The following is a 15,295-nucleotide window of genomic DNA, read 5'->3' as shown; positions in this document are numbered from 1 at the left end:
CACTGCATTTTGGGAAATGCAATGTGGCAGCCACCGCCACAGAAGAACGCCAAGCCAGTGCTCGCCTCTCACTCCCGGGAAGCGTAATATGCACCGCTACCAATAAAGACATCTGCTGGGAGGAGGTAAGGGAAAGTGCCAGGAGCAGCAGCAACAGGGACTCTGAAGGGGAGCTGGCAACATTTGGCCCAGACAGGAGCCCATGTTGGTACAAGGTAAGGGCCTACTACTAACAGGACCCACTCAAGCCTGGTGCCAGCCCAGAGTGGCTTAGAGATCAATACAAAGTTGATAGTTCCAGCCCTCAGATGTAAGGCAGCCAGCAACAACTGTGCTTTCAAGATGCAGGTGGGCCTTCTGAAAGCCTCTCCAGCCTAACCATAAAGTGCTATAAATCGCCCTTACTGGATCAAGAGATCTCTCCCAGCAAGCCCCAGGCGCTCCTCACACAGCCGGCTCCGTTCCTCTTCGGCATCCAGGTCAATGACATGCACAGGCCGCGCCGCGCCAGCTTGCAGGAAAAGAAGAACGGAAAAGGCAAGATTAGCTATCACCTTCTGGCAGGACTTCCCCAAGGGCTGGCATCTTTTCTCCTGGCGACACGAGCAGGGGCAGGAAGCGAAGGAGCAGGAGGCAGGAGAAAGGAAGGTCACAGGAGCACATCACTTCTGCATTCCATCTCCCACTCCAGGGTGGGGTTAGAACTTAAAGAATAAGGGATGGGGCACAGGCCCCTCTTGAAGAACTCAGCATGGAATTATAAGAGTGAGCTTGCAGCTCAAGCATCAGGGGCTGCAAGTCTGGAATGAGAGTTCACGGATAGGAGGGAGGGCAAGGCCATGGTCTGGTTAATAATAATAATAATTTTTTATTTATACGCCGCCCTTCCCAGTTCAGAAAACTGGGCTCAGGGCGTCTAACAACGAATTTAAAACACTTAATTGATGCAACAAAAAACAGCATAAAATACAGTATAAAACGTGAACAACAATACATTCATGATTCAAAAATCAATTTAGGGAGGGAAATCCATCCAATAAACATTAGATGATCACCAGGGCTAGCTGGCTAAGTTTGTCCTATTTGGGCCAGCGAAGAGACCAGGGGAGAATTAGTTGTGGGATCCCAGAGCGGGTAATCTTCATAAAAAGGGGAGGGGGAGGGAAGGAAGGGGAATAAAAGATCAGGCTAAATTCAAATTGAAAGCCAGGCGGAATAGCTCTGTCTTACAGGCCCTGCGGAAGGAAGTTAAATCCTGCAGAAGCCTATAGGCTGAAGCCCCTTCCCTTTCTATGTTAAAGGGGCTCTTCATGTGGAAGGGGCGGCAGCTCCCTAGTCCTGCCCCTGGACACCCATACATTGAGAGCAGCTACCCTGCTATACGGGATCTCAGTTTGGATAAATGCCTTCAATCAGGCCACGGAAAAACTTCAAAATCAGTTTTCCTTCAATAAAAATCTGGCGTACCAAATTGTGTCCCTACGCTGCCCTACGCCTCGAAACTTAACCAAAGACTTCTAGTAACAAAAGCGTAGCTGCTAACGTTTCAGTTCCGGTTGCGGCTGCGTTATAGACCGAATGTAAAAATTAAACAGATAGGAATCTCACTAGACGGCTTATCAGAAAATCCTGTGTTTGAGATAAATCAAACGCAGATGGCTAGACAATGAATTCCAAGAACTTAGCAGCCAAATCAGGAATAGGAGTGTGTGTGGCAAGTCCGGGAATGGAGCACGGTGGGAAGCCAATGGCGTTGCATCTATCCCAGTTAACCGACCCAGATCCATGTAGGGCCTACACGCTGGGGAGTGCAGTTGTCTATACCAGGGAACTGAATGGGTGTGCATTCCCGACTGCTCAGGATCCCCCAACTGCCTGGAGAAGGGGGTGCCAAGGTGCTGCCTGCGGGAGCATGTGCACCCACAGGGCCCCCCTCCCCAATGAAAATAGGTTTAAAAGAAGCATTCTACTGAGACCCAAAGAACAGTATGTGGTGTTTGCTGGGCTGTGGTTGCACACATGGGCATGTGAGCATTGCTGACCACAGTTTGCAAATGTGCCCATCAACACCAAAAGTCTGGGGAGCCCTAGTTTAGTGGTTATGTGCATGTAGGCACCCGCAATGCAAGTCTGTAGACGTCAGGGGCAGCGTGATGTTGGGGAAGGGCCAATGGCTCTGTCCCCCAAACAAGGACTTTGTTGTAGTTGCCCCCATCTTACCTTTGAGCCCCATGGCAGCCCTGTTCTGCCGACTGGAGCTGGAGCCGTAGGCCGGTTCAGGCCGGCTAAGCGTATCCTTCTGGCGAGCCACAGCTACGGCGATGCCCACGGGAGGCTGGCGCACCTCGCCGTCCCCGTGTCCCAGCTCGTGTTCCCTGCTGCGGGCGCAGTCCGGGCGCTCCATTTCCTGCTGGCCCTTGGCGCCCAGGAACTTGCCCCCGTCCTGGTGGGCGCAGCTGCCCTTGAGGCTGCCTAGTCCCACGAAAGGAGCTTTCTGCCCCACGATAAGTGCTTGGTTGCTGTACTTCAGCAGGTTCTTCATGGCCGACACGTCGTCGGGCGGCGCCTGCATTTCCTGGGTGAGCACCGAGCCCTGAGTCATGAGCGCGGCCTGCTGGAGGCTGCTGCTGAAAGGGTCCAGGTAGGAGCTTTTCCTCTCCTCCACCATGGGCAAAGGAGGAGGGCCCTGGCCCTGCACCGGCCACGGCGGCAGGTGCGGTCCGTTGTAGCCCAGAGAGCCGAGCTCCATGGACTTGCGCTTGGACTCCGCGTGTGCCCCGGCCTGCTCCATCTCCGTCTGCAAGTGCTGCTGGTGGCGGATGCGGGCCACTTTCTGGGTGCCGGGCGTCGGGGGCTCCTTGGGGGCCTTGTCTAAAGTGCAGCAGGACTGGCTGAGTTTGCACAGCGTCTCCTGAGGGCTAGGCCGCGCGCAGTCCTGAGGGGGCACCATCTCAAAGTGCCCGCCTTTAGGCTGGTGGGTTAAGCTGCCAAAATGGCCGTCAGAGCCCGTGCTGTTCAGGTACTCCAGGCCTTTGAGGCGGGCCGCGTTGGAATTCTGCGGCCAGTCCAGCCGCCGCTCAGCTTTGCCCTCCACCTTGAGGTGAGAGAAAGGGTGGTTCCCGTAAGGGGGTGGGTGCTCAGGGCCCATGTCGTGGGGGCGCTCCTTCCCCTCGCAGGGCTCAGAGGGCACCTGGAAGGAGCGGCTCTTGTCAGTCAAGTGGCCTACGGAAGGCACAAAGGTGGCTCCGCTGATCCGCAGCTCCCGGCCGACCTTATCCTGCAGGGGGCACATCCCGTCAGGGCTGGAGTGGAGCTGCAGGCAGGGGAAACTGCCCGTGGTCGTGCTCAAGGCCGGGGCCCCGGTGGGCAGGCTTGACGGGACAGTGTAGGAAACCGAGTGGTGCAGCATCTGACGCCGCTCCAGGCACTCGCTGTAGGACTGGGGGGGCTCGTGGTGGCCGAGGTCCTTTGCACAGCGGCTCTGGGCTCCCGCGTGGCGTGGCAGGATGCCCCCGCCGCAGCTGGGCAGCACGGCTTTGCCCGAGTCGCCGTTCAGCACCTTGGAGCTCAGCAGGCAGGAGGGCAGGTGCTTGGGGCGGTTGTCGCAGGAGCCCCGCTGGGGAGCCCCTTCCTTGCAGTTGGCCTCAGGCGTCATGGGCATCCCCAGCTTGTGCCGCTCCTTGGCCGCCTCCTCCTCGGCCAGCCGGTCCTTCCCCTCGCCCTTGGCCCCTTTGTCCCCCTTGGACAGCACAAAGCGCTCGTAGTCCTTGTGGCACTTTTGCCCGTGGCCTGCCTCCCGGTCCCGGCTGCAGGAGCCAATGGGGTGCCCTGGTGCGGCCCGGGCAATGCTGGGGAAGTTGTGATTGGCTGACAGTAGGGTGGGCTGAGCCGGTAGGTTCCGCAGGTAGAAATTGTCTGGAGAAAGAGGGAAAGTGGTTAGGAAGCGTCTCCTTCGAGAAATAATGCCCCAGGCAAACACCCCATCTCTTCCTCCCCTATAAATATTGATTGACATCCAATGCCCTTTTAAAATGTTGGGGAGCGGAGGGTTTTATTGGGTTCTTCTTTTTATTTTTATTGTGTATTTTGCATATTGTGGTTTTATGTTGTGAACCGTCCTAAGACCTGCAGGTATAGGGTGGTATAATAATAATAATAATAATAATAATAATAATAATAATAATAATAATATCCCCATGCCTTGTTGCCCAAGCAAGTCTAGAGGTTCTAGCCTCTCCTGCTTGCATGCTGCAATAGCTCTCTTTTAGGAATTGTGCCACTTGCAAGGCAGAGACTAAAGATGTTGTGCTGGGATGGTGGCATTGGCCTCAGATGCCCTTCAGTCACAGAGAAACCAACTCCTTATTCCCTTCCCTCTCTGTGCAACTGCCTCCCAAATCTGTGCCCTTGATAAGGCGCCGGACTTCGTAGTGGTTCTTCTACCCCTTTAGAAGGGCGTATCTGCACGTTTCCCTGCAATCCCAACCATGACTCAACACTTGCCTTTCTGGCTTTCATAGAAACGGTGCTGGCCATACAGGACGTTGCTGTTTCCATGGTGATCCAAGTGGCTCATGGGAAGAAAAGTGGATGCTAAGCTCCCGGAGAACCTCGGGTAACCTGGAGCTAAAACAAGAGGCAGCGAGGAATGAAATGCTGGCTTCACAACACAGCGGTCATGTAGTCAAGTCCCTGGCTTGGCTCCTTAAGTCTGATCTGTCTCTATGTACCATAAATATCAAAAGTAGACTGCCGGTGGTGGGTGGGGAAAGATATTCAAAACATTTGTTAAGACAGATTTTTATTATGGCAGTCCAAATAAACACCCAGTGCTCAGTGTTGGGAAATATCTGGCTTTCAAACAGCAAGAGGTGAATAGAAAGGTAGTCCGAAATTGTTGGTACCACAGCAGAAAACTCCTCTGGTGCTAGGTTGGGCAGAAGAAGCTCCCACGGGACTCTTTGGGAAGGGGGATCACATGAAACAAAGGCTGTTTGGGGGAATAAAAACACCCTATAGCATGAGCACAAGAAAATCCTGATGAATCACTGGATTCTTCATAAAATTTAGCACGGATGTCTCGAATATTAGTCCCACAATTATGTGCAGTTGGGGGGGGGGGCAAAAAACCTCCGCTTGCCTCTTCACAAGGCTGGGGCATGTTCCTGTGCTTAAATAAATACAGTAGGAATAAATAAATCAAGTTCTGCACCAGGGTGACTAATTATGGAAATCAAGCACCTCTATGTTTATTTGCAATAATTTATTTCAGCTTTACCAATCAATCAATTAATAATAATAATAATAATAATAATAATGCTTTGAGAATCGATAGAGAGAATGGATAAATGGGATTGGTAGAGGAGGAAATGTGCCGGTGGGGCCAGGCAATGAATAAGTGAATATGCCGTCTGGGGCAAATGCGGAGCTGCTGAAGGGATTGAAAATACATGCTCTCAGGCCCACACTGATGGGGTCTCTCTGCAGGCTAGAAACTTCTTCAAATATTAACTTGAATAGCCCAGATCTTAAAGAACCTGGAGCTACCATATGCACCTGAATCCATTCCTGTGCAGCAGTTACCAGAGAGGCATGAAATAAACACAGTCACTGACTTTACAACCTTTACTAGGATTGTATCCTCCTGGCTTCCTGCCAGTCTGTGTCTGGGTCAAGGTGTCAAATGCTGCAGCTAAGGATTTTACTTGGGAGGGAAGGCAGGGGAGAGCCAAGCGTTTTGATGGGCACCAAGGTGAACTGCCTGTTGCAGCCTTGACGAACGCTAGCTCTGGGTTTTGGATGTTAACGCTCAGGGGTACGTGGGCCCAATTCCTGGCTTCTCCAGAGACTTCATCTGCAGTGACTTTAGATAAATACCTCAACTCTGTGCAACTTAACCTCAGCTCCCTCCTTAGTAAAATGAGAGCAATCAGGGGTGACACATCTCACTAATATTGTGAGATGGAACAGCAATGTGCATTTTTTTAAAAAAAGGGAAAACTAAAACCAAACTAGAGATTTGGGGGAGAATACAGGAATGCTTGCTACTATAAGCACTTCAGAAACTGAAACTGCCTCTTGCTACAATTCAGAGTAAGGAAACCAATTTGAAGGATTGACCAAAAAGATGGGTGTTTAATATTGGTAGGATTAAACTGGCGAACACAAGAACAAAGTTTTTGTTTGCTCGGAGGGAAGAAAACTAAAAGTACCACTTAAAAAGTAAAATGCCATGTACTTTTTTAATTTGGGGGAGGGGGGATAAGATGTGTGCATTCAGCTAGACCAGCTTTTCCCAAACTTCGGTCTCCAGCTGTTTCCGGACTACAACTCCCATCACCCCGAGCTAGCAGGGCTGGTGGTCAGGGATGATAGGAATTGTAGTTCAAAAACTGCTGGTGACCCGAGTTTTGGGAAACACTGAGCTAGACAGTATTTCACTTTCTTTCTTTCTTTCTAGTATGTTGAACTATATTAATAGGTATGAGGTTGTCGTCCTGAAAATTAGAATGGAAAAGACTTTGCATTACTAAGAGCACATATACGTGTATATATATATAAAAGGTAAAGGTAAAGGTACCCCTGCCCGTACGGGCCAGTCTTGACAGACTCTGGGGTTGTGCGCCCATCTCACTTAAGAGGCCAGGGGCCAGCGCTGTCCGGAGACACTTCCGGGTCACGTGGCCAGCGTGACATCGCTGCTCTGGCCAGAGCCAGAGCCAGAGCCGCACACGGAAACGCCGTTTACCTTCCCGCTGGTAAGCGGTCCCTATTTATCTACTTGCACCCGGGGGTGCTTTCGAACTGCTAGGTTGGCAGGCGCTGGGACCGAGCAGCGGGAGCGCACCCCGCCGCAGGGATTCGAACCGCCGACCTTTCGATCGGCAAGCCCTAGGCGCTGAGGCTTTAATCCACAGCGCCACCTGCGTCCCATTATATATATATATATATATATATATATATATATATATATATATATGCCTTCAATTTATAGAGATGACTAATAATAATGAGAGCTAGTCCAAATAATCCCAACAGACATCTCCTCAGACACTGTACACAGCCTAGTCCCAAGGAAAAGTTTTTCCACGCTCCTTTCGCTGGTGACTCACAGCTTCCCAGGGCTAGGATCTGAGTGGTGGCAATCGCTACGTGCAGCATGTCAGGCCAAGCCACCAACGGCTCCCACCCTAACCTGCACCCTTGTCTGAGCGTCGCCATTGTCTGTTTGACTCTTCTCTAGGAGGAAGAGGCAGCCAACTCTCTCTTTATTCCTCTCTCTCTCTCTCTCTGTCTGCCCAAGTTAATCTCCCCAGTCAGCCACACACCAGCACTTTCAGCCCCGCTGCCCCACCCCCATCTACACACACACACCCCCGGACAGGCCGCCCGTCAGCATGATGCCGAGAGCATTGCCTGCACCCCGACCCCCCCCCTCCCAGCAGCCCCAGCATGCCGGAAGCCAGCTGGCAGCCGTTCAAACTAGCAGTCGGGCTGGCTGCCAGGGCACCGTGCCAGCAGCACCTTGCCGCTCACACTTGAACTTTCTGCATCTCGCACGGAGGGGAGGATGTTGGGGGAAGGGCTCAGCGAGAGCGAGTCACCGCAGGAGACACAGAGGGAGAAGCGAAGGAAGCACACTGCGAAGAATTAGGGTAGCTAGAGTTGGGACGAGCATCATCGCAGCACGGCTGGGGCGGCCAGGAATGGGACCAAGGCAGGGAGGGAGGGAGGGAGGGGGTTCAAGGAAGACCTGTGGTTTGGGAGCAGAGACGGCTGGGGAACGGGGGAGACTGGTTCTCTCCCCCCCCCCCGGGGAGGGCTGTGGGTCACACATGAAACACAAAAACGGGACATTTTTTTCTTTTCTTCCACCCACAAGATAAGGCTGGAAGGACAGAATATCTCGAGAGGGAGACTGGGAGCATTGGCTGGGAATTTGGGGGCCAGGATAAGGGGTGGTTTGGTGGGAGTGAGGGGCAGCAAAGCTGGGAACCCCACTGCAGCAAGTTCATTCTTAAAAGTATTTTCCAAGTTCCTCCTCCTTTTTTCAATTAAAACAAAAAAACGGAAGGGAGTAGGGGCCAGTTGGGAAATCTTAGGGGAATTCCTGCAGCTAAAAAGAAGGAAAATGTTAGCTCACTAGTGAGGAGAAAATGCAAACAACCCCATTGTTCCCTCCTGCTTACTTATCCCTCTTCCTCTCCAACACCCTGCCAGCATATATACAAGGGGAAGGCCCCACCTCTGGGCTTCCATGACAGGACAGTTTAAACAAGGGATGAGGGACCTTTGGACCACCAGATGTTGTTTCAGTGTAGCTCCCATCATCCCTGACCAATGACCATGCTGGCTGGGGATGAAGGGAGCTGGAGTCCAGCAACATCTTGAGGTGGTGGCAGGTTCCCCAACTCTCATTTAGGGAGTTACAACTAGGCAGCAAGAGTTTCAAGCAATGTTGAGTAGATAGAAGAAGAAGAGGAGGAGTTTGGATTTGATATCCCGCTATATCACTACCCGAAGGAGTTTCAAAGCGGCTAACATTCTCCTTTCACTTCCTCCCCCCCAACAAACACTCTGTGAGGTGAGTGGGGCTGAGAGACTTCAGAGAAGTGTGTCTCGCCCAAGGTCACCCAGCAGCTGCATGTGGAGGAGCAGGGAAGCGAGCCCGGTTCACCAGATTACGAGTCTACCGCTCTTAACCACTACACCACACTGGCTCTCAAACAGATAGGCCTGGTCCTTGGGCTAGAATGTTCCTTTCAGACACTTTATTCCCCCTCCTTCCTAAGAATGGGGCGTGGAACGATACGGAATTAAAGTCAAGTCAATATTAATGAAGCCCATTCTCTTCCACAAATGCTGGGACCTCCCTAAACAAGGTCATTTGACATGCACAAAATATTCTATGGATGCTTGGTGCCTGGCACAAAAATACTGTTCTTCTTTTCTTTTTATTTCAAAGTCATGTTACTAGTCCTTGTGGTTGTGACAATATGGATGGTTGGGCAGCAAATGCAAGTCTCCACAATCCCAAAAGATCCATATGCTGCATGCCTACCTCTCCCTCCTTTCGCACTTTTATGTATGCCATTGTACCAATTCATCTTGTTCTGCCATCACAAAACTGGCATTTTTGAAGATGCCATATACATAGAGAGACAGGACTGATATACGAATTAAGGACATCTATATGTATGTATTGGTTTTCATAATTTATTCTGTTAGCAGAATGTGAGCAGTCAAAGCACAGAATTCCAGCTCTCTTGGCTTTATTATTTGGAACTTTTAATTTGTGCACATACAGAATACAGGCAGGACTGAGAGATTTATAGGAATTGAGAAGCACCGTTCCCCTCTTCCATGTGCTTCTGGATATTCCACCAAGGCAGCGTTGAGTAATTCCACCAAACCCCTTTACCTTCATGGGAGTGTGAGAACCAAATCTGGGAAGTGCCGGAGTGGGGGCCGCGGAAGGCCGGTTCTGATGGGGATGATGCCGGGCCTGTGGGATGTGGCGGTGCTGCTGAACCCAAGCTGCTGCTGAGGAAGCTGCCCATAAAAGACGAGGCAGGTGAGTTTCCCATCAACCCACTTCCTGCTAGATGCACACACACAAAAAGAGAGAAGAGAGAGGGAGGAAAAAGAGTGTCGGCATATGGATGGACATCATGAAGATCAGCAAACTTTCTAAAGTGGCAATTATTGAGTTCTCGATTTGTCATCCTGTCCATAGGCTCATGGTACAGGCCGCTACTTTGCAAATAAAATACCTAAGCATGATCTGAAAGCAACATTTATGCAATAGCACCATACATATTTTTGCTTAAAGACCTAGCTCATCATAATCTAATAAAAATCCTAGTTCATTGAAATGTCTGTCCCTGGAACCGGGCTTGAGGAGGAAAGAAAACACTTCGAGCAGATGTGAAGGCCCACCTACATGCTTTTACACGCAGTGCCTGGATGGAAAAACACAGTTTCCCACTCAATCTGGCAAGCTCTGGTGGGCAAATATCATCTGCCTGCTGTCTACTCCAAGGAAGGAGTTGGTATTAATGTGAATCCCCATCAAAGACTTCTGAGAGTCATAAACTGGATGCTCTGAGCATGGTACCTAGATACATGCAAGCAAGGAAAGGCTGGGAGCATCCATTGCGCCTAATAGTTGTGCATCTACAAGCTTATCAGGAAACAAATGACTGTGGGTAAATGTGTCACTAGGCCTTGAAACCTGGGTAGTAGCTGGCACATATACAGAACCCTTTAATATACAAGCCTGTGACCTTGTCAGCACTCATATGTCAGCTCAACACTAGCAGCTTCTACGCAAATGTACCAGCCCTGCAGAATGAGCAACGGAAAACAACCCAGACGCAGCATATTGAGCACCTCCATTTCCATGTCCAGAATGACTCCAGGAAGGGAGAATGAACCATAGGGAAATGAACCGGATGGATGCAAGTTCTCCAGAAAGAAGTATTCAAAAATTGCTTACTGTATAGAGTGCAAACATGCTCACAGTTCCTGTGAAACAACGCATTCCTCCTACATTTTGAGTCAATGACTCTCTGGTAATCAAGTTCCTTGCAACTGGGCCTCCAATCCACTGGAAAGAGGACCCCACCTCATTTTGCAATACCTGTGGAGACACATCCCGAACCCACTTCCCCAGTGTAGGAAACCTCAAATGCAGCTATTGTCACATCAGCTAGGCACCTGAGTGTAGTGGAGCTCGACTTGTGCACCAGTCCATACCCATGGGAGCTGGGTGACGTGGGAGGTCTATGAGATTTAATAGCCTGCTCAGTGAACACAGTTCATGGGAGGGAGCAGATGATTTCATGTAAACCTGCATTACATTACTCGCTTACCTAGACAATGCACAGTGTTACTGCACAGGCCAGCCTGTGATTTCTTGCCAGAACTGACTCTAGAACAGTTTATTTAGGAAATACTCTTAATCCATGGCTCACACTTGGGACTCCTTGTATTCACTGATCATGACTGGATCTGCCCGTGAGATGACAGGACAGCTATGCAGGTGTAATAGCAGCTCTTGAAGGTGGCTGGCTTTTTCAGTGGTGGCTACTGCTCCAGCCCCCTGCTAGGGCAAAAGACTTGAGCTAACAATGGAAAACTCCTCGATGCAGAATGTTTGTAAGCCTGTTGCCATACTGTGCTTTTCTTGCTTCCAAGGCACTCACTGCAAGGGCTTATCCAGCTCTACGGATACTAAAATCTCTCTCTCTCTCTCTCTCTCTCTCTCTCTGTGTGTGTGTGTGTGTGTGTGTGTGTTTTCTGGCAGGGTTTCAAATTCATCATGGGAAAATTCATCACCACCAAATTTCTGCCTGTGAAACAGTTGCTTAAGGTGAAGGGGAAAGCTTACCAGAAAAGATGGCAGCTCACCCGGCCAGGCCTGCAAATAGTGCTGTGCTCTATCTATGGGCAACGGTCCTAGACCTTTTAGTCATTACCCCTAGGTATTTGACGTGGGCGAGTGCCTGGTGAGGCATCCAGCCAAAAAGCAGGAAGTACTCCTCTCTTTAAGCCAGCCCACGCTCCCTGGCTAATCCCACTGGGATGCCTCAGCGATGAGTGTGGGGAAGTGGTTACAAGGGCAGGGCCAAGGCACTTCTCCCCACAGCTGGGGTGGGGGTGGGAGCCTGATCACTAGCTAGGGAAGTCCCTTTCTGGACATGACATTGTGAAGAGACTAGGTCAGATCAGAGTAGGCGGTGGCGGCGTGAGAGAGCCAGCCCAGGATGGAGCTTAAAAGCCGATCACTTTAGGCTTTCCCATAGGCTAAGCACAAACCTGTGAGCGCTAAGGAGATCCCTGGGAAGTTTCTGAATCTCAGAGCTGATCCGGAACTGCCTAACAGTGCCACAGGCTTCCTTCCTTAAGGGATGCCCAAGCCCCATAACATCCCTAAACTCCTGTTGAGTTTGACAAAAAAGAATTAAGTGACACCTAATTTTAAAATACCATATTGGAAAAGAATGGGAGCGGCAGAGCTGTTTTTTGTTGTTTTGTGCATACCAACACCCCGCACCGCACCCCGAATATCTAAAAGCTGTACTATTGAACTCCTATTTCTTCCAGGTGGTGTTGTGTGGATTTTTTTAGAGGGCTCAGCTGGGTGATGCAGTCAGTAAGTAAAGAGGGCTTTGTAAGGTCAGCAGATATATAATTGCCCAGAACATGGGTTCTGGGGCAAGAGTTTGGGCAGGAAGGAGGATGGGAAAGGAAATACTAGCGAGAAGCACTTCTCTTTCTAGCAGGAGTTACATATCTCCCTAATATTCAGGTGCAGCCTCAGATATCATAAAGGAACCCCAGAACAGGAAATGCAGCTCACTTGTGTTCCCGTCCCCCGCAATTCCATGCTGGAACATCAGAGTACGCCAGTGATCGTGTAAGGAAAAACAGATCCTCACCCCAGTCCTTGGAATCACCACCAAAGGGCTGTCCTAGCTGAATTAAAATGCTGATCTCCCATTTTGTGCCTTACTATTGCTATGCTGAGCATTAAATAACATTAGATGACTGAGGGCTGATCAGGATACTACTTTCTCATCTTAATTTTAATGCCCGTCATTTCTTCCCACCAACATCTTTGTGTATTTGTCTGAGATACCCAGTGGAGATCTTAAGGCCTCCCCCCTGGGAATGGAAGAGTTCATCAAACCGGTTGAGAAAGGAAATTGGGCATCATAGAGGCTGCCCAGTTTGTCTCTCTAGTTTGGCTGGTAAGCTCCTATTGTCATCCTGCAGTAACTTAACAATCAGAATTGTGATTGAGTTTCTAGACTTTTGGAGGCAGCATAGTTTTTTCCTGTGTGTATGCATCCTAGAAGGTGTGACACAGCGATGCAGGTGGAGAAGGGAAGGTTCTGAACACATGATTCTGCCTTATGTTTAAAACAAGTTACAGTATTTAATTTGACAGGAAAGGTAATAGTGAGGGTGTGCCAATGAAGGTGCATGGCAATAGGTTCACCTGCCTGATATCACTGTCAAATGGCCTTGAGGGCAAGTGGTTCCTGGGTCTGTGAGATAGGTTAATTGCCTGTTCTGGATAGGGTTGGAAGAATCATGTACTGCATCTAGGGTTCTCCCTGATCCACCCCTATCAGTAGAGGTCAAAGAGACCTCTGTGGCCAGGGGCGTTTTTTTACAAGTTCTGGCTAGTACGCCAGCTGCAACTGTTCTTGGAATTGTCTGAACCGAAGTCCTTGTGTGGGCTTCTGCTGATGGGACTCATTACTTGAATCTCACTCTCTGATGTGGCACTGTTCATGTTTCTCCACATCTCTGAGGTTTGGTTTGCCTTTACTATAAGAGCCCAACCTTCAGTGCAGTAAGCTCTGCCCTGTGGAACTGCCTGCCAGTAGATGTTTGGCAGGAACTATCCCTGCCTTCTTTCAGATGTCTTCTGAAAACTGTACTATTTAGGCTGGACCTTAAAACACGAGTGTCACTTCTTAGCTAACCAGTACTTACTGATGTCTTTATATTTATGTTTTATGGGTATTCATAGTCTGGTTTTATTGCATTTTGTATGTTACCCAGCCACCTTGACACAAGGAAGTGCATATTATAAATATTTAAATAACAAACACACATTAAAACCACACTTTTTACAAACAAAAAACAGGAAAAGTATTGCTAACGTAATCTACACCTTAAGCGAGTGCTCTTTCCCCAAAATGTGATTATTATTTTTCTAGAGTCTGAAAGAGGCAGAAAACACGAGGGCAATGATTTGGTGACATTATAATATAGATTCTCTGTAAAAGCAAGTGAACAAGATGTGGTTATTCTAGAGTGAACAGCTAGCACAGAAGTACCGCTAGAACAATCCATAAATCAAGAAATCAGTACCAGGTTTAATTACCTCTCTCAATCTTGGAACTCAGAAGAGTGGTTGGGGCCAATGAGCACATGTGCACATGCCCAAACCCACTTTACATGGGCTACAGGCAAAACTGCTGATTAGCGTACAACTAGCCTGCTTGTAGGGGCTCCTGGCCAAATTCCCCCCCCCCCTTGTTGTCCCTTCACACACCTAGCGTTACAGTGGTACCTTGGGTTACATATGCTTCAGGTTACATACGCTTCAGGTTACAGACTCTGCTAACCCAGAAATAGTGCTTCAGGTTAAGAACTTTGCTTCAGGATGAGAACAGAAATCGTGCTCCAGCGGTGCAGCGGGAGGCCCCATTAGCTAAAGTGGTGCTTCAGGTTAAGAACCATTTCAGGTTCAGAACGGACCTCCGGAACGAATTAAGTAGTTAACGCGAGGTACCACTGTATAATGAACAGCTGACAATTAAAAAGCAAGGCCCACACCACCATTAGCCTGGCTCTGGAGTTTTGTGCTCTACAGCTCCCCCCTTCAACAAGCAACCTTATCTGCAGCTACAATTTCAAATCAGTTAGCCGGTGGCCATGCATTCCTAGCAACTCCACCCATTTGGCAGCACAGCCTCAGACCACACAGCATTTTGCGTCCCACGGTTCCCCATCCCGCTGAATCGGTGCCATTTCCGGCAGCTGTGGTTGCTACGGTACTTCTCCCTGTCCTCTCCCATCCCGCTTTTCCACAGCTGTGTGTGGAGTATGGACAGTACTACCAGGCCTAAGAGAAACCCAGGATGCATTGCAGAAAATAAACTTCCCCACCCCCGCCATGTATCCAAGGCCCCACAGACTCTGAAGCCGTTTCAGGGCAAAAGAGTTGCCCTCTCAGGCCGAGCTGCCAAGGAGACCGGATAAATAGGAAAGGAGGAGAGGAGCAGTTGGTCCTGGCATGGGGAGGGAGGCGGTTCCTGTTTCTAGGCCGAGCCTATCTGAGAAGCCGTGGTGCGGCGCCTTGGCTTGCGTCTCCCTGAGAACGGAGCCCCCCGCCTCAGCTCTCTCACGCCTGCCAGCGTTTCCCAGCCTGTGAGTCACAAGCTGCTGGCAGTGTCTGCTCCCCTGACTCTGCAGCTGATCAGCTCCTCTCCAGTTTCCCACCCACTCCTCAAACAGCCAAATCCTTAGCCAAACCTCTCGCGCTCTGCTTGGAGCCCCTGGATCCCATGAACTGGAAACGCATCTCTGGGCAACTCCCTCCTCCCAGTCATTTCAAGCCAAAAATACAATAATTGAGAGGAAAGGAAAGGGGGAAAACACATAACTGAATGGAGATGTTCGCTTCTGGGACGCAATGACCCTAAGGAAGGACGCAGACAAGATATATTATTCCATACATGAAAAAAGAATCATCCTAAACCTATTGGGTTTT

General features: G+C 49.8%; 1 protein-coding gene across 7 annotated transcripts in view; it reads right to left on the bottom strand.

Annotated features, from left to right (window-relative positions):
* The window catches only part of BAHCC1 (BAH domain and coiled-coil containing 1), a 118,072-nt gene that overhangs the window by 36,409 nt on the left and 66,368 nt on the right, over positions 1–15,295 (bottom strand). For 6 of the 7 annotated variants that reach the window (XM_079965314.1, XM_079965317.1, XM_079965313.1 and 3 more), the window contains exons 3-6: positions 9,422–9,601; positions 4,504–4,626; positions 2,221–3,915; positions 406–511 (exon numbers count right to left, since the gene is read on the bottom strand). In XM_079965314.1, the coding sequence (XP_079821440.1) occupies positions 406–511; positions 2,221–3,915; positions 4,504–4,626; positions 9,422–9,601 (2,104 nt within the window). The remainder of the gene's footprint in view (positions 1–405; positions 512–2,220; positions 3,916–4,503; positions 4,627–9,421; positions 9,602–15,295) is intronic. The other variant, XM_079965316.1, reaches the window with a different exon arrangement.

Source organism: Podarcis cretensis (assembly GCF_951804945.1).
Source record: "Podarcis cretensis genome assembly, chromosome: 2".
Classification (NCBI taxonomy): Eukaryota; Metazoa; Chordata; class Lepidosauria; order Squamata; family Lacertidae; genus Podarcis; species Podarcis cretensis.
Note: the sequence above shows the minus strand (reverse complement) of the source record. Positions and strands in the feature narration are given on the sequence as shown.